The following is a 23399-nucleotide window of genomic DNA, read 5'->3' on the forward strand; positions in this document are numbered from 1 at the left end:
TGTTTGAATATGTGAATTTACTAATGGTTATAACATTTCATTTTTAAAAAAGGATCAATTTAGCACTGGTATCCCATAGTTGAACTGATATGGAGTGGGCTGTAACATAATAAATGAGCCTTACAGTTAGACAAGGAAGAGGTAGAAGAGCAGGAGATAAACAGGTCTTTGAGCATAAAGTGTACTGCCAGACACACACTGTCGAAAATCTATTCAGATAGTTTTATCCTGGGTCTCGATGTGTGTTCTTTTGTTTAATGCAAATCTGCTACATATAAACTCTACCAATATTCAAAAGTCTTCCTTATGTTCCTCATTTTCCTGCACATTACCTCTCCGGTATCAGCGTGGGACATCAGCGGACTACATGGATATGCCTCATGGAGGCACTGGCCCTGTTTTGCTGGAGTACTTCCTGATCCAACAGGAACAAACGACCCAATGATATTCCAGCGTTTATCGTGGCGTCCCGCCCTCACCTTTGCAAACCAGCCAATAGGCGACGGCTCTGAGAGTCTCTCCACTCAAAAGCCGAGCCACACAGGTAACTCGCGAAAAAAAAAAATAGAAGGAGAGGAGAAAAAAAAAAAAAAATCCGTGGCTTGTTATGGAGTTCGTGTGAAGGAAACACAGATTTCCACCCTTCTTTACCAGTTAAACCAGTATCTCTGGATAGAACACACTCAAGTACTGCAACAGGTAGAGTCTGACCGCAAACTCTTCCGTGGCTCCTCTGAAAAATAATCTCCCTCTTTTTTTTTTTTTCTCTCTGCGTTTACCTCAATTGAGTTTCCAGCCCTTTTGTTCGCTCTCCTTATCACTTGGAAAAAGGTGAACCCTCGTGTTATTTTTATTTGAATCTTTGCTTTAATTGTAGTTTTTACCCTTGTGGTCCCTGATGGCTTCGCACAGTGATACTCTGGTGGTGTTCTTTGGGGCAACAGCTGGTGCAAATGGGGGTAAACTGGGTTCGGATGAGAGGGAAATAATTCTCTTGGTGTGGCAAATTGTGGATCTACGTGAGAAAAAGGTACGGACCTTTCTGACCCCTTCGTTCGTTGTACGGTTTCTTGTGTACCCAGCGTGTTTGTGGCTGAGTGTCTCCCTGTAGTAGAACAGTATGTTTAACATTTAAATCAACATGGTGTGCTTTCTTTAACCGTCTACAGCCTGCTGGGCTCCCATGCTAGCTAACGCTACATTCTCACCTTTTAACAGGTGACCGAAATTTAACGAGCAGGTGAGCGGTGGCTCCTCGCCTCCATGGAGAAACACCTATTTGGTTTAGCATGTTATCCTCTCGATACAAACAACGCTTTTTTTTGACAATTAAGCGCTCTTTGCAACTACATTGTCAATTGTTTGACCCTTTAAACGGTTAATTTCCTGTATGTGTGGGGGGGCCTGTTTGCACACATTGGTCCACGCTGTATTCTGCGCCATGAAACGCTAAATCCTTTCACAGGTCGGGGAGCTCCACAAATGTTTTGTCAAGCCAGACACTTTGGAGCTGCCAGAGCAGTGCAAAGAGGAGACTGGGCTGACTGTTGAGGACATCGTCAAAGCCGAGCCCCTGGATAAAGTTCTGCAACAGGTGAGTCGCATAAACCTGAACGAGAAGGGTTATTTCTTTCTTTCTAAGGCAATGGCTTGGGGTCAAATGAAGCCACTGGAGTTGAGGTGCTCAGTTGCGCCTCTGAAATCTCTACAGTTTTATTAATTATGCCACAAAAACCACAGCAGCCGCTCGTGCAACCTCTATGAGATTATGAGAAACTCAGGAGGTTGTCTTCTCATCGCCTAGAGCGAGATGTGACTGGACAAGCCTGGCTGGTAATGTAAAGTGTCAGATTTCCTGCGTGGCCTTTTTATTTTTTATATTTTATTTTTTTTAAAAGGCCCTCCACCTGGCTGAGATGTGTCATTGGCTCTGACAGTTAAACTCTTCTGACAGTTTGTAGAGGCTCAGGAGTTGGGATGGGCAGAGCCCGAGGTGTCTGGAGATAAGGAGGAGTCACAGGTCTGGTCTTGCCCTGCTCTGATGCACACTGCAGACATCTGGAAGGTGGAATGTTTTCCTGGGGCCGCACCTCAGTTTTAGGCTGTCGGACAGACAGGAGGGGGACAGGGATTTTGCTAGACATAAAGCTGACACCCCCCCCCCCCCCCCCCCAAAAAAAAAAAAGATTCAAATGACACTTCCTGCTCTTGAAAGGTTGTTTGTGTGCAGTGTGCTTGATGATCTTCCCTTGCTCCCCGCCAAGTATCGGTGCTGCTGCTGAAACTGAAACGAGTGATGGTGTGGGTTGGAAATGTGGAGCTCTTTATCTTTTCTAAAACATTTAGTTTCATGTACGTAGTGAGCATTTCTGGAACGTTTTAAAACACAGAAGGTCAAGTCTTGTATGTAGATTTAGTCTTTTTTTTCTTTCTTTCTCAGTTTTTATTTTTTTATTTTTTCCTCTTTGCCTTCATTTGATAGTTATTGTGAAACGGTGACAAGAAAAAAGGGGGTGACGTGCCTGGAATGGATTTTTCAAACTAGGGTCTGCTGAGCTAAATGCTCAGCCTCTGTGCATGACCTCTACCACCCTGACCGTTTTATGTGACATGCCGTGCGCAGACATGTGCGAGGCGAGTGAAGATGCCGACCAAGATGTGAGTCCTCTTGGCTTAAATTCGGGGTTAGATCGGCTTGCTTTGACTTTATGGATTTGGAAAAAGAAGATTAACCTTCACACTCTACAATAATCTACTGCTAAATATTAGAGCTGTGCCTAAAACTAAATGCTTGTGCTGGGGCATATGCACTCAGATACTGGGCTTCATCTTTAGCACCTGTTTAAGGCTTTTTTTTTTTTTTTTTGAAAGGCCGACCATGAACTGGCATTCTTGGTGTGCCTCCCCCCTCCCAAAACCTTTAGGTGTGTCTTGACAAAAGTGGTCATGTCACTAAACGTGTTTTTCAGCCTCCATTGCAAGAGTGTTTGTTTGCACTGGGTGTACCCTTGCAGCTCCACCAATAGTGTTTGGAGCCTCTCATTATCCGGCTGTCTGTATGTTGGCGTTGATGTTAGTGTTGTTGTGGTCTGAGTGCGTTGCATGTGCTAACAGGCCTGTTTGGGTAAATTAATTTTTATTTTTTTTTTCAGATTCTACCTGGGCTTTATAGCAATACTATTGCAGAGATTATTATGATTATTGCAGTGTGTAGAAAAACTTGAATTTCCTGAAAGTTTGGTCAAAGTCGTTTGGATCAGGTGCATACCGATCGGGTAAGGTTTCAGCCACTCTAGGTTAGATTGTGTGCTGAACCTTCAAATATTAACCCAAGCAATCGGTTTGTTCCTCTCATGCCTTTTGTGTGGCTGGTTACTTTCCCCTCACCATTGGTCATTCTAAGATTAGTTTATCCTTGTGGAGAAAGGACAGTTGAATTGTTTCCAAAATGTTGGAAGAGCTGTATGGCATTGCAGTGTTGAAGCATTTGAACCACAGTTGGGTTTTGTTGTTTTGCTCATTTCAACCTATTCATTGATACAAGGCCACAAACCACTGTCTCTTATTGGCGGGCTTGTTATATTGACGTGTGGTTACAGGCACCAAGGACTTCTGTAGGGGTAAAAGATGTATTTGTCTAGATTAGCTTGACTGTGGAACACTTAACTTCCATACAGGTTGCCAGAAATAAACCACATCGTGTTGATGTTGAGTGCTAAATGTTTTGCTTTTCCACTTCCAGAGTTTTCCCTACCAATGAGAGACATTGGCAAGCCTAAGCTGAATAAACAGAAAGACATTACACTAATTCGTCATCCCTCAGGAAATTGAATATTACTTTTGAACGGAGAATCATCTGTGTTATTTGTAGCCTTAATGTTGCCAGCCAATCAAGGTTTTTCCAACCATTTCTAGTGAGGTCAGGAAATTGCCACCGCAACCCCTCCACATGCAGCAGTGAGGGTTTCTAGAAATCCTGGGGAAACAATGGCCTGGATCTATGTGTTCATAATTCTACGTGTTGAGGGCATCCATGAAGACAAAAAAAGCTTCACTTCACTGTCCTGCTTACTCTGTTTACCTCAGTAACTTGATTTTCCTAAATGTGACTGGCTGATGGTCATGTGTTTTGCCTTGTGTTTCTGCATTTCACACAAAACTCATTGGCGGTTTAAAAAAAATGGTATGTAACCTTTGTTTTTTATGTTATTTTAATATCATAGACTAGTCATCAATCAATCTTTATTTATATAGTGCATTTCATACCACAGGCAACTCAATGTGCATCAGTGACTGTTCATTCCCAACCCCCCCCCCCCATTATTTTCCCCAACCGTCTGCAACTACTCAAGTTGTTGTGCCACGGTGCACGGTGGTGTGGTAGCTGGCACTATGGCCTCAGAGTCAGCTTCAGAGCTCCAGTGCCATCCTCAGCACAGAACCAGCTTTCTTTGTCTGTTTGTCCAGTTTCTGGCTCTAACGCTGCTGCCCCAACAGACAACCGAGCACCACCGGCCGACAGAAGATATGCAACTTCTTGCTGTAAGCACTCGGCATGGTTACACGCGCAGCTGAGTTGAGCTCCAGTTAGCGTTAACTTGGCCATGTAAGTGGACCACCATCCTTGTCCCAGCACACCTGCATGGAAGCAGAATCAAGTTATGTCTGATACTGTGGGAATTGCTCGAGACATTTCGGCTGCTTCTAACTTTCTCTGTGTGAGATCAATGTTCATGTAAATGTAGCCAAAGAGGTTGCCTTTAAGTTACTCAAAAGGATATTTTTGTCAGATTATGCTGCAGTTCTAAAATCATAGATTTCATTAGCGCAGAGGTACTCTCTTGAAATGCTTTAATGGGTCACAAGTTGACACTTGGTCCTAAAACAAACAGACAAATAGGTGAAAGAAAGCAACTTTACTGTGAATTTGTTGGTTTAATGTGTTGACATGCACTTTGAAAGGCATTCAATTGATTAAATGTTTTTTGTTGTCGGTTTCTTCGTTCCAGTTCATGCAAATTATTAAAATGATGGGTAAGATTTCAGTTTACCCTTGTTCAGCCAGGCAGAAATGCCAAACTTAAACTAACTTCTAAAAATCCAAAAGACTATTTGATTCCAAAATACATTTGCACAATAATCTATCTAAGTACTTAAAAGTGTTTTATGACTGTGGCTGTGACACAACATGTTCCCCTGCTGCTCTGTGGAGCAGACTGATGGTTGAGCTGCAGTCAACTGTAGAAGCTTGGCTTTGGTTTGACACATCGACAGCGTGTTGCGGCCTGTGAGGAGCTGTGTGTTATCATGGACTCTGCAGACAGTTGTGAAATGTGTTTATGTCCTCACCTCAGTTTTTTTTTCTCCCAGCTGTTGCAGATTATAGCCTGAGATTTCGACTGCTTGACATGGTTTTCATGGCAGGTAGTAGTAGCTGGATTTTCTTCTGGCAGGCAAAGGCAGCCATGTTGTGTCGTAGGTGTCTCTAAAGTTTTGGATCCCAAAACTGTTCACGGATGCACGAACTTGACAACTGTGTTTTAACACTGTTTTTATATTCAGTTACACAAGAATTCACACTAGGCTGGGATGTGAAAATAAAGAATATACCCACTTAATTCACTTGATTCATTTATTTATTTTTACACAGCATATTGCATAATATGTAATGTGTTTCATTAATAAACATAAAAATTTAATAAACGCCTTAATAGAAAATGGGTTACATTTATCCCGGATTGATATATATATATATATATGTGTGTGTGTGTGTGTTAATTATATAATGCTCACTTGTTGCTAAATGTTTCCTTTGCAATTTTGACCCAGTCGTGAACACACTGTGTGCCAGAAACGGCACTGTGGTGCAAGTGTGTGTTTAAACAGTTGCCAAGAGGGACTGCCCGGACACTCCCTTCTGCTCTTATCGGAGTTTGTTTCAGCCACCACCTTACCTCACCTCTGCATACAAATGGTCACACAGGAGAGCAAACTCTGATAGGGCGCGTTCAAAGGCCACTTCCTCCCCCACTTCTCTGCAAAATGCCCTTCAGATTCAGAGCAAGACAGAAAAAATGGCAACTAATGTGTGAGACTCATGACTCTATTCTGGGGAAAGAGTTTTTTTTTTTTTGTTTACTTTAGTTTCGCCCAGTCTATGAAGTTGGTTATCAGTGTGACATTCGTCTTCTGCTCGGCTTGTTTGCTCAATTTATTTGTCGCTGAGGAGAAAATGAGAGGGTGTGTCTTCACCTCTTCTTTGACATTTGCTTTTCTCTCAGGGCGTTAGTAATAGTCCAAGGTGGAGTTATGAGCAAACATTAGCCCTGTTATCACTGTGAATAAGAAAATTGGGCTTTAAATGTGCTGCTGGATAAATCCATAAAACTTTGAAGTATCATTGCTCAGGATTTTCACGTCTACTGTGTGGACGGTAAAGGCGTCGGGTATTAGATGAATGCATGGCTGACCTCTTTAATAGCACAACATCAACAAGGACTTGGGGAATGCGAAAGTCCTGGACTGAAGCTGAAGTTGAAAAATTGTGCCGTATATTATTTGGATATGTTATGCTACATTAAGCATTGCTGTAGCGGTAGAATGAAGGCTTCACCAAATGAGAAGTTTTGACACGAGCTATAGGATCTGCTGGTCTGTTTGAGGCTCACTGTAAATACGTAAGAACGACCTAAACGAAATGGTGTGATATCCAATGGAGGCCCGACGGATTGAGACAACAGAACCACAGCTGGTTAAACTGAAACCGTTTAAGTTGTTGTTGCACTGGTGATAATGAGATCAACAGCATCACTGATTTTTATTTTTTATTTTTGGCATCTGTGTGTTTGACTCAGTGGTTCTTGTCTGCCAGATGTTGACCGTTGGTAACTTTTTGCTCAAATATTCTCTTTGTAGCTTTGACTCTTCGGCATGGCCCAGTTTGTCAGCAATTCCTTTACTTGAAAAAATGTTTCTAACGTTTGGCTGTCTTTTGGAGACAATTTTAATACAGTATAAAGATGATAATGAAATGGTCATGAGCTGTAGTTAATATTCATATTGGAGAGATGACCTCTAGCAGTTCGACACTGCCAGCAGTAGGTTTATGAAGCCCAACAGGGGCCCGTTGGCATGGTGGTTGCAGACAAACGTGAACGTGTGGCAGGTCCTGGTATTTCAGCTTGACTGCTGTCGCCATCAGTCTACATGAAACAGAGGCAGGCTGGTTGGACCTGTATGGGTAGGTTTTTTTTTTTTTTTTTTTTTTTGTTTTGTTATTTGTAATGTTTGTTCCAATGTGTGTGATTGCTGGTTGTGCAAAGAGAAGCTGTGATCCTGATGATTAGTGGTGTGATCATTCCTTTCCTTTGTCTCCACCCTCCCTCACAAAGCAAACACTAAAACCTGTTAGACATGCCTCATTCCTGATGGGAGAAGAAAACAAAAAAAACAAAACAACTCTAACACAAAACCACCTTCACTGCTCTGCCTTAAGTTCCACTGACTGATCCTCCTCCTTCCTCTGATACAGTACTGTCAGTTCATTTAGTCGTATAATACCTGTATACTAAGTTAAAATAGTGTTTGTCTATAACAAAAGTCCTAAATCACTATTTTATTTTCTTCTTTAATAATGCTTTTATGCATCGGTCGAAGTCACGATGGTTTTCATGTGATACGGTTGGATTCTGTTATCTCTTTTTCAAGTTTCTTTTCTCCTTCCTGTGTTCTCCTTCCTCAGTTCCAGCAGTCTGTGACGTCAGAAGTAAAATGCCTCGGCGGGAACTCTTACTCACTTTTGGTGAACAGTCCACTTGTCATTCGACAAGCCCTCCACCCCGAAGCCTCCAAAAAGGTGATTATTTCCCCGAGAGGATGACACAGCACCTGGACAGGCATATGTCCATTAAGACATTTATTTATTTATTTTTCTAGAGACTTTGAGTTAATTTAAAATGTTTGTACTGATATTATTCATATTTAGTAAATGTTGCCTTTGCTTAGCTTTTTCTTTCTTTCTTTCTGGGGGGGACACGACTGCTGACCACTTGACATGTATGACATGTTTTTGCCATGAAATGACAGTAATTCCATCCAGAACTAGTTAAAATGTAGAAGTGTGCTGGTGTTTCAGAATAAAAGTACTGACTTTCTTTTTAATTTAAATTTCTCCTTTGTGGTCCCCTAGTTTGCTCCTCCTCTAACGCAGTAATATTCTCATAGTCTCATTCTGCTACCCTCTGAATTCTCGTTCATTAGCTTTCCCGTGTATCCAGTGTCCAAAGCACACTAACGTCTGTTCAAATTTTTTTATTTTTTCCCTCCCTGTCCAGAATCTTGTACTACCCGAGTGTTTCTTTACATTTGTGGACATAAAGAAAGAGTTTCAGAAATGCTGCCCCAATGCTGGCCCTGTGCAGAAGCTCACACTCTCCTCCATGTTGGAATGTATCCTTTGCGTGGGTGTCCATTTAGAAATGTCAATGTCCTTTTTTTTTGCTGATGTGCAGCGCCCAAATTTAGACTATACTGGCACTCGATTTTTCACAGAAGAACATATCGACACCTGGTACAAAGTCGAAACGACAGCTAAAAATGGGCAGCAGCCTTAACTATGTGCACAGATGTTGGTCTCCCAGCTGTGTCAGAGCAGTTGATGGGGGTGAGGGAGGTGAGGAGCATGGTGCAGCTGACCCTCTCCATCCTGGCTGAACCCTACAGTAAGTAACTACCAGACGTCGCATGCTATATGCTTAGCAGCTCCTGTGGAGTGTTCGGAGCTCAGCCTAAAGTCTGTGCACAGAGAGCAGAAAGACATGTGGCCCACAGAAAGAGACGTGACAAAGTGCTGTGACCTACAACTTTCATTTCACTTGTGTTGCACAGTCATGATTATTTATAGTAAAGTCAGTTTTTTTTTATTTATTTTTTTAAGGCATTTTTCTTTGTAACCATCTGAGCATGTATTCCCAAGCAGAAAAAAAACACTTACTCATCATTTGACAAGTGAATGCAGAGAAGTAATATGACCACAGATATATTAAATTGGGCTCTTTTTTTCTTATCTGAAGCGTTTAATCTTGACTGCGGCTGTCCCCTCTGGGCTTTACCTTTACCTTAATGATAGCCAAGTATGTCTTTGGGTGTGATTAGTTCAAAGAATGCAGGGCAAACTCCTTCACTGCATAAGAGAAAATGTTGTTTTTGGCATCAAGGATTGAAAAACGCATTTAATGGGGTTTTTTTTGTTTGTTTTTTTAAGATCACAACTTCTCCTCTTTTGAAACGGTGAACTACAAGTTTGACTCCGGCACATGGTACGTAAAAACCCAGAGTGCACGTGTACCTCAGCTTTTCTGTGTGTCGTTGCCACACCTGTTGGTCATCGGTGTTGGTTACAGACTTTAACAACCCTCCTCAGAGCTCAGAATCTGAGCGTTGATTACAGCAACACGAAAGCCACAAGTGTGTTATTAAAGCTGTCCAGCTTTGCCATCAAGTGCTTTGCTGGATATTCAGTAGCAGGGCACCAGATATCCTGCTGCTCTCACAAAGCCAAAAGCCTGTCACCTTGACAACCCTGACATTTAACCACAGGAGTGTGTTACTGTGTTAAGTAGTTGCTGTGAGTGGTCTCTTTCTTCGCAGTCTGTGGACAATTTGTTCAAACTTAACAAGGGTGAGAGGAAATCTAGGTCCCAGTCACCTGCAGAAATGCTCATAATCACTGCTCATTATTGTTCCTTTCATCACTAATGTTCCAATATCTATATGTTTGTTTTTTTTCAGCAGCAAGGCTGAGCCGGTGGACAGTGAAACAGTGATCAGAGCACGGGGCCTTCCGTGGCAGTCTTCAGACCAGGATATCGCTCGCTTTTTCAAAGGCCTTAATATTGCCAAGTACGTTGGACGTCAACACGCTCCATAAATCCGTTTCAAGTCTGCTGAACAAAATCGACACAGAAAATTTCGAAAAGCAGAAACGTGTTGCATGTTGGTCAAGCTGCCGAGCATTCGCTCCGCTTTAGATGCCTTTGCTCGCTAAATCTGTGTTTGAAAAACTAAACGTTTCCGTCATTAAAGACTGTCACAGGTTCAGTGAAGTCTGCTGAGATCAGTGAGCGTAGAATTGTTGTGAGACCTGCTAAACTGATTACATTTCCATCTTTCCTAAATGTTTAGTGTCAAATCAATGAAGAGGTGATAAATATTTTTTTATTTGTGTACTGTAAATATAGTGTTGAAATGTTAGCTGCTGAAAGACGTTCTGAGATGATAAAGGGATAGTTTGAGGTTTTGGTTAAAGTTTGTCGGTACAATAAATCCAGATGTTAAAGGTAGGGTAGGAGATTCTGGATTTTGAGTCCAGCGAAGCTGCATTTTGAACCCCCCAACCCCTTTATTCAGACTCCCCTTTGTTCATGAAGAAGGGTACGCGCACAGGGGGAAGGAGGGGGACTGGGGAGCAGATTGCAGTTTGATAGACGCATCAGAATCCAATCATCTTAAACAGTCCGTTCAGTATGATTGGATAGTGTTTTTCTTGGATTGTTCGTTCTAGAGGCCACTAAAACTTTTCATTTTTGTGTCAAAACTTTTAATTAATTGGTTGCAATGGGGGTGTGAAGAGTATTTCAAGCAATATGTAAATAAATGTTCCAGAAAAAGATCCCCTACCACACCTTTTAAGGGAAAAAAAAAAAAAGAGGTTGTATTTACAAATGCTGGTCGGCTTATTGTGTACGCGTTGTCTTAGGAGTCAGACGGTGGCTGAAGTAGAGGCTTTGAAACAGAAATGTCAGTGTTCTGTAAACGCAGTCTCTTTGAATGAAGGCATCTGTGCCCTTGTGTTTCAGGGGGGGTGTGGCCCTGTGTCTTAACGCTCAGGGAAGGAGGAACGGGGAGGCCCTGGTTCGTTTCATCAACTCGGAACATAGAGACCTGGCCCTGGAGCGCCACAAACACCACATGGGCAGCCGCTACATTGAGGTTGGGTTCAGAGCTGAGCCATTATCCGCTTATGCTGTTCCTTTCAATGAGTAGTTTTGAGTGCTTATCTGTCATTATTACCACCTTAATTCTGCAGTGCGTTTCCCCTGTTTGACTTGTTAACTAAGTTCAGTTTCCTCTCCTCTACTTTTAGGTCTACAAAGCCACAGGAGAGGAATTCCTCAAGATTGCTGGAGGTCAGATTTTAAATATTTTTTAAATTTTTTTTACCCCATAACCACATTTGCATGAACAGTCATGGTGAAAGACTTTCTGTTCCATTGCTTTGCATCTGAAAAAGTGCTGCTTTATAGTGCAGAGTGGCTCTTTCTCCTGTTACCTGTCTCTTTGCCTCATCTCAGTGACTACCTGGCAGCTTACCTCAGGCTAATGAAAGACACTTTGTGGGGCTTGTTCCTCAATGCCCCCCATTCTTCCTCACCTTTTCATACTTGGGCCAACCCCTCAGAGGCCAGTTTAAGATAAATTTCACCCTGCGCTCACAGCAGCTCACCTGTTCAGTTCAAGCTCCCCTCCCATGAGGCAGCGAGGGCTGCCGCTCGGTGAAAGGACAGACTTGGTGCTAACACAAAGGGGGTGTGAAGAGACAAAGGCAGGACCCGGGGCCTCTGGATCATTGAGCAGCAGTAACAGAGGACAGAGATAGAGTAGCGGGCAAAGAAACACAGTCACTCACAGCAGATAACCTAGAGTGGCTGATAGTCAGACCCTGGACTTTAAACTGATGAGTGAGAATCGATCGACAGCATTCTGGACTGTAAGCAAATAAATCAGAAAACACAGAGATTCATTTATCAATGGAAACGAAAGCAGTAAACATGGAAAACTACACAGTACGAAATCTTGGGTGTGTTTTAGAAAGAGAGAGCCTAGCAGTCTATTCAAATTTCAACTGAATAGTGTTGATAAGTTTGTGTTCATATTTCTAATTTCACTAAAAACCTCTAAACCTGTTTGGGGTTACTCAGTTCAAACGGAGGTTTTATTCTGAAACACAGGCCATATGACTGTACAAAGTATGTAGGAGCATGATGATAATAAATGGGGGGGGGGGGATTAACCAAATGGGTTTGGTGAATAAAGCTGTGAGAAAACTCTGACATGGTTCAGCTAGCTGTCCAGCAGCCAACTACTCTGATGCAAACTGGTCACTTTCCCTGAAATAAAACCTTTGTGACGTTTCATTACGTGAGTTGTTACTTGTTTCTAAAATTCCATTTAAAAAAAAAAAAAAAAAAAAAAAAAAACCCACAACGCTGAAAATAACAAATGGGATTAAAAGCTTAAATGGAAAACGTGTTCAACACAGATCTCAGTTTGCATCAGAGGATCCTAGAGCAGGCTGTGGCTGATTGTTTCGGAACATTCGACGGGTGTCTGACTTCGTGTGGAAGAAAGGAGCCTTACTGCCAGGGGGTGGTAGAGTTGGGAGGTTTAGGAGATGATGTGTAGTGCTAATAATGAGAGTATAGAAATGTCTTCCCCGTTGGTTTTCTTTGGTTTTCTGGCACACGCCCGTAATGCTTTCCATGTATCGGCCTGTTTTGAGCAGTTTCCAAATCTGGCGTAGCACACCCATCAGCCTAAACTGTAGTGTTTAACAGTAATTACAGTATACAGAATGCGGCATGCTTATGTACTAAACTGACTAAGACTTGAATGAACTTAACAGAACACATTCGAGCAAGTAGCATTAATCTAAAGATATTGCTCTTAATTGAGAATAAAATGTGTCCGCAATGCTAATGTGGAATATAAATACTCCCCTCTGACTTTAGGGACCTCTAACGAGGTGGCGCAGTTCCTGTCTAAAGAGAACCAGGTGATTATCCGAATGCGGGGGTTGCCGTTCACTGCCACACCCCAGGAAGTGCTATCCTTCCTTGGCCCTGAGAGCCCAGTTACAGATGGCGCTGAGGGTCTGCTCTTCGTCAAGTACCCCGACGGACGGCCCACAGGCGACGCCTTCGTGCTCTTCTCTTGCGAAGAATATGCCCAGAATGCTCTGAAGAGGCACAAGCAGATCCTGGGCAAGCGGTACATCGAGCTGTTTCGAAGCACCGCTGCTGAGGTGCAACAGGTGAATTCCTTTAGTCGGGCTGTCTGAAAACCCCTCGAGCTGCGAGTGAGAACACGAGAATCCTGTGATATTCTTAAAGGTCGCCTAAAGGTTTCGCTCTGCAAGACTGTTATTATGTAAAGGGTTATGTTGTGTAACTCCGGAAAGCATTTTTTAAAAGGAAAAAATAGAAATGTGAAGAGAGGAACTTGCCTTTTTGCTGTTTTGGCCTCGGGCATGTGTATGTCATCCATGGCATTAACTGAGATGGTATCTGAGCCCAGCTGCTGCTGCCACTTTGAAAACTGTCCATAGAACTGATGTCATGGCAACGTTGAAGTGAGCAGACATGATATTGAAAATATTAGAAGCTGTTAAGATGATGATAAATACTTTTATCTAAAACGTATGTCTTGGACGTGCAGTTAAGACTTCATGTTCTGTCATGGGAGAGTTGATCATTAAAGGAACTTGTTTGCCAGGTCTTAAATCGCTACATGTCCACCCCGCTGATCTCCACACTGCCCCCTTCACCGATCGTACCCCTCCCAGTGCTCTCCACGCCACCCTTCCTCCCATCAGCCAGCAGCTCCCGAGACTGCGTGCGCCTCCGCGGTCTGCCGTACACAGCGGGCATCGAAGACATCCTGGAGTTTATGGGCGAGCACACCATTGACATCAAACCTCACGGAGTCCACATGGTTCTAAACCAACAGGTCAAACAGTGTTTCTAAATGTTTTTTTGCACCCCTGATTTTCTTTCTCCTCTTTTACTCCAGAGGGATTTACTCATTTGCTTGATGCTGGTGGTGTCTTTCATTCCGTCTCTTTAGGGCCGGCCCTCTGGCGACGCTTTCATCCAAATGAAGTCGCCTGACAAGGCGTTCATGGTGGCTCAGAAGTGTCATAAAAAGACAATGAAGGACCGGTATGTCGAGGTCTTCCAGTGCTCCACAGAAGAGATGAGCATTGTGCTGATGGGAGGAACCCTGAACCGCAGCGGCCTCTCTCCTCCACCCTGTAAGCTTCCCTGTAAGTTAACGCCACCCGGTGAGGTTCATTAAGTTTGACTGCATAAATGATTTATCAAGTTCATCAATTTGGATGGATGTCCCACACAAAATGACCGGTAATAAGTATAAAATTGTGACAAAGATTACTTGTATATCCCTCAGCTGCACTTATTACCAAATGTTTTGCAGACAAACATCCGTTTGTTGACTATGTCGCCTCGCTATAGTCTGCTCATAGAAACCTACACAATATTTAGCCATGTCACGGTGCACACTCCCTGGGTTACCTCTGAAACACTGATGCAAGTTTAGATGTGCTGGAAGCAGCTCTTAACTGTGTACTTTGCTCCATTATGGCTCATATCTGTCCGCTGCCAGAGATTAGATTGTGTCAGAGAGGGGACACTTATTTATTTTCCTTCCTCTCCTCTGTGTGCGTTTCTTTTCAATGTGTATTGATTAACAGTCCATTTTTATTTTACATTCACCGTACTGTCACATAACTGCTTTTTTATTTAGTTTTTTTACTTCAAGCTTTATTTGAACTATACTGACTTTGAAGTAATGTCATTTTGCACATAATTTCCCCCTGACTGACCTGGAAACACTCGAGCGTCCACAAGGTCAGCCTCGTCGTCTCCATGCCGTGCGTTTGGCACAGAGGGAGACCACGACTGCCCACAGCCTCCAGCAGATAGTGGCTGTTTGTGTGTAAATACACCCTTACCACCATGTGTGTGTGTTTACATTGCAAGTATGACAGCTTGAAGGACACTTTGAGCTTTGTAAATGCCGTTTGCATGGCCATGAAGACATTAAAAACGTGCACAAAACTTGATCATTCCACATCAAGTCATTTTCTAAAACAACTGCAGATTCACGGGTTATTGCTTTTGTCAATTTCACACCAATGCAGCATATTGCTAGTTGGAGCCACTTTGTCAAAGTCTAGAAGAAGAACCAAAGTGTCTCAGCAGAGAGGAAATTGGGAGAAACCCTGGAACCACCCAGGTAGAAGTTGCTTGAACACTGTCAAGCAGATTTCACATTTTTGAATGTTGTCCAGCGGAGAATCTCCTGCTTTAAGGCCGACATGTTCCAATTCAGCTAGAGTTCGCAGCTGACCAAATGGCCAAAAGAAAAGCCTTCCTCAGGAAAGCTTAAAGGTCAGATGAGACAAACCATTTTTTTTTAATTATCAGAGGCCTGTTTAGAGGGGTAAAGGTGAAGCATTCGACCCCAAGGACCCTGCGACGTGTTGCTTAGTCGGTGGAAGTAAAACAACCGTCCGACGTGACCTTCAGCCGTCTCGCCAACAGTCTTAAAAGCCCAAAATGTTCAGTTTACTTAACATTTTTGTCAATTTATCTCATCATTATTTTATTTTATTTTTTTAAACTGAGACGTTTGAGTAACAGTTTCTGTACCGTTCAAGGTAAATGGACATCCTGATGACTAAGACGTACGTACTTCTCCGTATCTCTTTCTTTAGGTCTGTCACCTCCCACAGCCTACTCTGCCTTCCCCTCTTCACCCGCCATTCTCTCAGAGGCTGCCCTCTATCAGCCCCCCCTGCTGGCGGCTCCCAGACCTCCTCAGACCACCGTTCACAGCCCCGCTCACACTCTGGCCTACTACCCCCCCCAGCCACATGTCTTTATGAACATGAACTACGCTGCTTACTACCCCAGGTCAGTGCAGCTCAGCTTCAGCAAACTGCTAATAAAAACCATACTTCAGGCATTTCTCAAACATCTCACCTCTGTTCTTCTGCTCATTTGTTACATTTTTGTTTTACTCCCCAATTTGCTCTCCAGCCCCCCAGTTTCTCCCTCCACAGTTGGCTACTTCGCAGCCCCACCAGGAGCAATGGCAGCTCAGCCCCACCACGCCGCCGCCTCCTCGGTGCTGCCTCAGCCGGCCGGCCTGGTCAGGATGCAGGGTCTGCCCTACAACACTGGGGTTAAAGACATCCTCAGCTTCTTCCAGGGATACCAGGTCGGTACACGCGGCACTGGAATGAAGGCAAAGATGCAAAAGTGTGTTTGAGTTTGGAGGGACGTGTCGAGCAGTGACTCATTCATAGCAATCGCCTGGCAGTGATGAGGAGTTTAAAAGCTGCCCAGGAATAACGCACAGAAACCTTTCTAGATGTTTGAGCACAGTTCAACCCTGTACCGCTCCATTAAGGAACATGTGCACACTTGTGCTCTCCCCCTCCTCATGGCTTCCCGTATTTATCGCTGCCAGCCTGAATTAGCCGGAGTGCCCTGAAGCGGGTATGAACCCTGACAGGTGCTGCTTCAGACGGTCTGCAAGTCGAGCAGGGAGGGGGGTTGGAGGTGCGGGGGGTTGGGTTGTTTTTGTTGTTCGGGCGGATCCTGGGTCTGATTTTGGTCCTCATGGTTCTGGCTGGTACAACATTTCTACTTTAAAGAGTGTTTATTCACACCAAATAAGAACTCATTTTGAGAAGTAGTCTGGAGATCGTGAGAACAGGGAAATGTAAGTCCAGGTGTGTGTGTGTGTGTGTGTGTGTGTGTGTGTGTGTTTTTTCCTTTTCTGACTGTTGGCTGAACTACTGCAATTGTATCCATAATGGAGAGAGACTGAGTGTTTTCTGGCAGCAGCAGTGTCTGTCACACAAACTCTGGGTGAGAAAACAGTCCTTCACCACGTGTTCCCATGCAGTAATACTGTGTGGAGCTCAAATGTAGCCGGTGTGTGTGTTTGTCACCAGTCTTTAATACCTTTTGCACATCTGAGAGACTGCATCGTGTGTGTGAGTGTGTACTGTATTGCAATGAAACGGTGTGGAGGCCTCCCAGCCTGACTGTGTCCATCATTATGCTATCTGTAGTACGGCCCTGACGAGTACAGCGGCATGGTTCAGATGAGCCAACAGGCCAGGAGTCTGATTCAGCCCAAAGAATGGCTCTGTCTTTAGGGACTCGCCGCAAGGTAAGAAGAGCCCCCGGAGCAGAGGGGCAGAGTGGAGAGGGGGGAACTTTTTTCTCGACTTGATTAACATCTGTATGTCTCGCACGAATGAAGAGCCGAATAACAAATGTGGCCTAAAAGCGATCTGGAAGGACTGAAGTGCTGCTTTTGCTGCTCTACAACTTTTTCTTAAGTGATTTTGTGCTCATCACATCAGCTCTGGACACAGCATGTTGGCCTGCTGCTGGTGAATCTACAGATCATATCACAGCGATGGTATGACATGTGTAGTTTTTAAATCATTTAAAAGTATTTATTTGACGCAAACCACTGTACCCTGTTCATATTAGTAACTGAATAAGTATGACTACATGGGATAACCCTTTCCTATTTCTAGCTGTGAATTATCAGTTCAGGCCTTTTTTTTTTTTTTTGACTTACTGCCTCTGAGGCACTGCTGCTTCCTGCAGACAGTTACACCATCTCACACTGGGTGGAGGCCGGATGTTTGCCACTGTCAACACCACGGGCACATCCAGAGTCAGAAACCTGGTTTGACTTTTGGAGATACCTAAATATGTTAAATCTGCTTCATGGTTCTGGCCCCAGCTCGTACATTTTCCTATAATCGGAGCAACTCTAACCTCTAATAGCTACATAGCGACTAAAAATTTAAGTGCCGTTGATATATTGTAATGATTGAGATAATGTTCTCCAGAGGAAACGATAAATATCTCATAGAGGACTTAAAGTCTGCATTTTATTTCACTCGCAACATTCACGACTTCGCTGACCTACAGCTTAAACTCAAAAGAATTAAGCTCCTATATCAAGAGCCTCTGGGCACACGATGGTGGTCGCCCGATTGCACCTTGATGTTCAACCTCAAGGCGAGGCATTTTTACAGTGTCTGTTCCAACAAAGAAGGTTCAGGAGCGCTGATAAGGGGGGGAACTGCGGGATAAATGAGGCTTGATTCAGAGATGCAACACAAATCGACCTCATTCATTCAAACTGATGATCAGTTTGTCTCACGTCATTGCTGATGTGATCTGTAAATCATTTAGAATGGGCACGTCTTACAGAAGCGTTTCCGCATCAAACTTGATTTCGGTGCACGATGTAACTGCATGCAAGCTACCAACCAGAATATTATTGTGTCAACACAACCTGCCTTGTGGGTTTCAGGTCTGTGACGCATGCACTCTGCTATAGCTCTTCACTCTGCCCATTAATTCTGTTGCTTTCCAACTCGACTGGTGTGACGAGATGCTATCGGTGCATGATTCCTCCTTAGCTCTTCGGGCTCCCCCTGCTGTGTTCATGTTGCTCTTACATGACAAAAAAAAAGTGACTTTTTGTGTTTGTTTGTTTGCCCCCCCCCCCCCCATATCTTTCTATAGCTCCAGCCAGACGCCGTTCTCATCTTGTATAACTTCAGTGGCCAATGCAGCGGCGAGGCCTTGATAACCTTCCCTAGTGACGACATGGCCAGGCGTGCTGTCGCTGAGCGCTCAAACCTCCCATTCTACGGCCAGCAGGTCCATCTGGTCCTCTGTAACTGACCACTGGCCCTCAATTTGTCTCCACCTTAGACCGGGGTAGCACCCTGCAGAAGAGCCAACCGTGTTCTCTCCCTCGCAGACAGCTCCAAGCTTCACTGCATTCCAGTTCTTTGCAGAACATCTACCGAAACGGCTTCCTTCTGTGTGATCTGCTTTTCCGTTCTCTCACACACGACACTCCAGAGGCTGTTGGAGTTCGGGCATCCACAGATGAAGCAGCAGCTAGATGTTTGGTAAATGACTTTGTGGATACCCTGTATTGCATTTTTGTATCTTTGCGGAGAAGAGAGGGCGCGGAGTCTGGAACAGAGCATGTTGTGGCTCTGCAAAGCCAAACATGCAGATATATTTAAATACATGTGTGTGCGTGTCCCTATAAAACTGTACAGACGTGTGTCCTGAAATGCTTGAGGCTGTGCAAACAACTTCTACACACAATTCTATTCTGTATATTTCTGAATTATCTCTTAAACCACTGTAGGATTTAGACTTTTCTGTGTTTATGAACTTTTGTGTTTAGTGCTATGCAAATACAGCTGTGTGTGTATATATGTGCGTCTGTGTGTGTGTGTGAGGTTAATTCAATGGCCTTCAGCAGTGTAGGGATGTGATTGAAAATATAAAGCCATAAAGAGTAATTTAGACTACTGAAACAAAGCACATCTGGATGTTTAAACTGTCACAAGTTTAGCTGAAGTGGCTTCGAGCTTCAGGGACTACCAGTTTGCTGCACTGCACCACAGCTGTCCAAGGGTACCAACTAATCTGTGACTTTTGTTTTTGTAAAAAGCATTTATGTTGACCTCCAGCATGTCATCGTATTTAAGCACTACAGGTTTCTTTTTGCTCCAAGCGAAGCGATGAGGAACTGCATCTTTAACTGTAGCATGGCGAATTAATGATATTTTTATTGATGCCATTTCTTTATAAAAGCTGAGATTTTGTTATGCAATGTAAAAATGACAAAGACTTCCCCCTCCCCGATATCTGCCTGAAAGATCGACCGCAGCTACGGTTTCTCCTGAGTTTTTGTTTCCGGACCGTACGACAGTCGGACTGCTGCACGCTTTAATTCCTCCTCACCATCAGATTTTCCTGCGAGAGGCCTGATGACAGCCGTCTTAGTTTTTCATCTCAACGTGCCTACATTACCCAGAGTGCAATACTAGCCCGAATGAGGCGAGGTCGGTCTCTGGCGGCAGAGGAGATGTTTGCTTCTTTAGTTGCAAGTTTGATACTTGCGTGAATTTTGATCGATGTATCAGTTGTAAACGATAATAAAAAAAATAAATAAATGTTGACACATTCATGTTTCATTTCTTCTACAGGGATGAATTTAAATGGGATCTAATTAAAATCAACGTCTAGAATCGGTTTGAATTATTTCAAGGCTTCTTATTGTTCTGTTACTCAGCTTTTAATTGGTGAACCTTTCCAAACTTTAGAGATTCAAACATCTCTTCCATTAAAATCTGCCCAGCCAGACTCATAATCATGATTGGTAGCATCATTACTATGTAGCCTAACTGAATTCAGGCCTTATTGTGTCGTATCATTTCAACATGTCTCCATAGAGTGAGTCGAATAGTTTCCAAACTTCTCAACATTTCTTTGAAAAGCTACACCAAGGGCAGATGTTCAGAGTCTGGGCACCATTTGATTCCAAGAAACTTTGGGCTTTCAGGAACTCACTCATGTTTTGTTTTAGCATTGCACACCTTTCAAAAACTCCTCGCCCAGCGAAACTGGAGCAAGAATGCCCGCTTAAGACATCCTACAGGAAAACTAGCAACGCCAGGCGACTTCATATCTTTCAACTGTCCTTAATTTCAGCGTGGACAAGAAGTACTTCCAAGTTTGTCTGCTTGCTGATCAGAATCTTCATCCTGATGTTCATTTTGAGTTGACGATCCTTCAACATTTGGACCCTACGGCTGTGAAAGGAGGGGAATCACGGGTCTTGTAAAGATGACGCAGAGCCAGGACTGAGTTTTCTGTTTTATTGACATACACTACATTAGAGCCTACAGTATGATGCAAGGTATTATTCCCTTTGAATAATTTCAAAAAGCACTGCAGTCTTAAAAATTACAAAAAAAATTTTTTACATACAAAATATATACAATACAAGGCTTGGTAAACATCAGCTAAACCTGTATTTCCCTTTTAATTTACAACACATTATGTATGTATATGTGTATATATTTATATATATACATACACACACACATACATACATAGTGTGTATATATAAGAAACACCCATACATGTCCTCGTGTCCTTAGCCTCTTAGGAATGACATCCATTTCAAAGTATCAAAAATAGAGTAGTACAGCCTCTGTAGCTTTGCTTTCATGTAAAATGGGAACATATTGTTCGGTCTTTGGTTGTGACAGCAGAGGACGGCAGCCAGAGTTTACTGTCAATGCTGGTTTTGTTTCTTTTCTTTTGTCGTTTTTTTTTTCCTTGACTCGAGTCTCTCAACCTACAACTAAAATGCAAAAAACCCCCCCATCTGCCCATTCTCTCCCATCCAACCCTTTATCGTCCACGCTGCGCCTCAAAAAAACACGACAATCGTTACCGACTTCGTTGGGGAGGAAAAGAGAGAAGAAGGGAAAAAAAAAACAGAACAGACACACACAAACTTGGTTTTCAAACAAGAGTTAAGGCATCCTAATATTCACATAGCGACATGACATTCTCACCGTACCATAAGCAACTTTACGAGTAGTTTGTGATTTGCTGACATTTGCTGCCATTACAGTTGCATAGCCGAAATACGTCTGTGTGCGTCTGTTGTAGAAAATAGGACTCTTGGATTTCCTGAATTCTGCACAGGGTATTTGGTACAAACATCTATCATCCACCGTGTCTCTCACACACACATTCATACACACACACAACTGAGCCTAATAAGATGCTCGCACTGTATCCTCCATCCAGTGCTAATAGAACTGATCAAGCATCTACAGTCTACAGTCTACTTCTATAGGCATCAAGGTCATTTTTTTGTCTTTTTTGTTTATTTTAAAGGCATAAAGCAGAGTTTTAATGCATAGCAGAATCATTTTCACCTGGAAACTGACTTCAAACCATCATAAGCAACACTCCTCAGCTCTAACATGCAGGAGCCTCTTTGTCAATCTTAAGGCAAAAAAAAGAAGAAAAGATGATGGATCACGTAGTTATGATTCGAAGCCGTTCAGGAAACGATCGAGAATTCTCTGATTGTGGACAGCAAACGTTGATTGTTGCAAGCAGGGGAGATGGGGGCGACCCCGTTCCATCCAGATGTTGCTCATCACAGACAAGGAAAACAATACATAATTACAATATATAGACATCTTTACGTATAAAATATCTTCACAATGTTTGTTAGATTATTTTTTGACCGAATATCATCCAGGCTGTCGTACCACAAACAGCACGGCGGCTGTCGGGAAACAGAAGGCACGCAAAGGGGCCCCCGGGAGATTTGATGAGCGGCAGAGCTGCGTCTCTGAGGACCAATGAAAACACTTCTCTGTAACCCAGAATTTACGGGCATGTTCATAAACGGCCAACGCCACCCCCTCATCGGGGTTCATGAAATCAGAATCACGCGAGTTGTGGTTCTGCTTTTTTCGTTTCTCTCTTTTTTTTTCTTTTTTTTTTTTTAAATGTACCATCGTCAAACGTCAAGCCTGCTGTGCAAAACGACAACGGAAAGGAAAAAAAAAGAAAAAGAAGCTTTAGCTACCAATCAAAGCTGCTAAACGTTAATAAGGCATTTGTTCAACTTGAAGAAGATAAAGAAACCCAGGAGAAGGGGTGGAAAGGAGTAACGGAAGAGACATAAAGAGAGAACAAGAGGTGGGGGTTAATGTACAGGCATCTACACAGCTGCTAGGTTAGTAAAAGTTGTGGAATGTTGCATTTTGCAGATCCATGAGCAGCGCCACAGCAGCGGGCCCCTGCACTCCACACCTGAATGGTTTTATACGTCTTAGGTCAAATCAAAACAAAGAGAGGATATCCTTTTCATCACGAGTCTTACTCGACAGCGAAGCTTACGGATGTTCGTTCCGATCTCTCGGCAGGGTTGCTCTGAATTTGGTAATCCAATTGTATGACTGATCAGTCGTGCATCACTTTTTTTGGTTAATGCTCACCCAATCAAAAGCAAGACTGTTTTGCAGCATTGCGGCACCTTTGACATGCTGCCGTTCCTCAACAATGTTGCCTGAGAGCTGCGCGCTACATCTTCATGAATGAAAGTCAATGCTGGTGTGTCGTCTCCCCTAAAGACTGGTTTGAAAAGTGAGCGTTCCAGGCTCACAGAGGCGTGATCTGACTGGTCAGGAAGACAGCGGTGCACTGAAGGGTCAGACAGTCAAACACAGACCTGAGAACTTACTGACTGCTGTGAACAGCGAGGAGCTCGGCTCCGACGTGGCCACTCTCCTGCTCGATCTGCGTTAAGTCTGGAGTTCCTTCATCTACATCTTTAAATGAGAGACAGAGTATTGTTTTAAATGAAATCAGAGAAACGTCCTTTTGTCAGGCCGAGGGTCCTCTCAGCCCTCGTTTTCAGCCTTCTTCTTCCACCAGGACCAGAACCCGGAGCAGGTCCTGGGTCCACGTTGGAGCTGTGGAGTTTGCTACTTGAGCCGAAAGGCTGCGTCAGGGCTTGAGTGAAGGCTGAGCTACGACTGGTTGTGAGCTAATGGAGGACCGTGAGAGCTGGGAGACTGGGACATGTCTCTGCCGATGATCTCGTTTACTGTGGAGACAAAAAAGAAAAAGAAAAACACCACTTTAACTCAGGTA

The 23399-nt window shown here is 43.4% G+C and overlaps 2 protein-coding genes across 6 annotated transcripts in view; one reads left to right on the plus strand and one right to left on the minus strand.

Moving 5' to 3' along the window:
* The first annotated feature begins 415 nt into the window (after positions 1–415).
* Positions 416–19892, plus strand: esrp2 (epithelial splicing regulatory protein 2). Of its 4 annotated transcripts, XM_075463619.1 has the most exons (17): positions 557–699; positions 878–1030; positions 1466–1594; positions 7742–7855; positions 8334–8448; positions 8625–8720; positions 9263–9317; positions 9790–9900; positions 10857–10989; positions 11144–11186; positions 12789–13090; positions 13552–13785; positions 13903–14101; positions 15575–15773; positions 15900–16080; positions 16943–17043; positions 18426–18516. In XM_075463619.1, exons 2-16 carry the CDS (start codon positions 899–901, stop codon positions 17027–17029), a joined length of 2130 nt encoding a protein of 709 aa, XP_075319734.1. In that variant the 5' UTR covers positions 557–699; positions 878–898; the 3' UTR covers positions 17030–17043; positions 18426–18516. The 4 variants fall into 4 exon arrangements, with proteins under 4 accessions (XP_075319742.1, XP_075319725.1, XP_075319734.1 ...); XM_075463610.1 differs by lacking the exon at positions 16943–17043 and having other exon boundaries at positions 556–699; positions 9793–9900; positions 18426–19892; XM_075463602.1 differs by lacking the exon at positions 16943–17043 and having other exon boundaries at positions 18426–19892.
* A 681-nt stretch (positions 19893–20573) lies between these two features.
* Positions 20574–23399, minus strand: part of nfatc3a (nuclear factor of activated T cells 3a) — a 57930-nt gene continuing 55104 nt past the window's right edge. For both annotated transcript variants that reach the window (XM_075463640.1, XM_075463649.1), the window contains exon 10: positions 20574–23352. In XM_075463640.1, coding sequence (XP_075319755.1) covers positions 23276–23352 — 77 coding nt within the window. In that variant the 3' untranslated portion in view covers positions 20574–23275. The remainder of the gene's footprint in view (positions 23353–23399) is intronic.

The sequence above is a fragment of the Odontesthes bonariensis genome, chromosome 1, assembly GCF_027942865.1.
Source record: "Odontesthes bonariensis isolate fOdoBon6 chromosome 1, fOdoBon6.hap1, whole genome shotgun sequence".
NCBI lineage: Eukaryota > Metazoa > Chordata > Actinopteri > Atheriniformes > Atherinopsidae > Odontesthes > Odontesthes bonariensis.

What these genes read in the sequence shown, in the direction of transcription:
- esrp2 (XM_075463627.1), top strand. Translation starts at nt 442, where the DNA reads ATGATATTCCAGCGTTTATCGTGGCGTCCCGCCCTCACCTTTGCAAAC. An exon ending in TGGATAAAGTTCTGCAACAG is followed by an intron (nt 1,595 to 7,741) that starts GTGAGTCGCATA and finishes CTCCTTCCTCAG; the next exon opens with TTCCAGCAGTCTGTGACGTC. An exon ending in AAGTTTGACTCCGGCACATG is followed by an intron (nt 9,318 to 9,789) that starts GTACGTAAAAAC and finishes GTTTTTTTTCAG; the next exon opens with CAGCAAGGCTGAGCCGGTGG.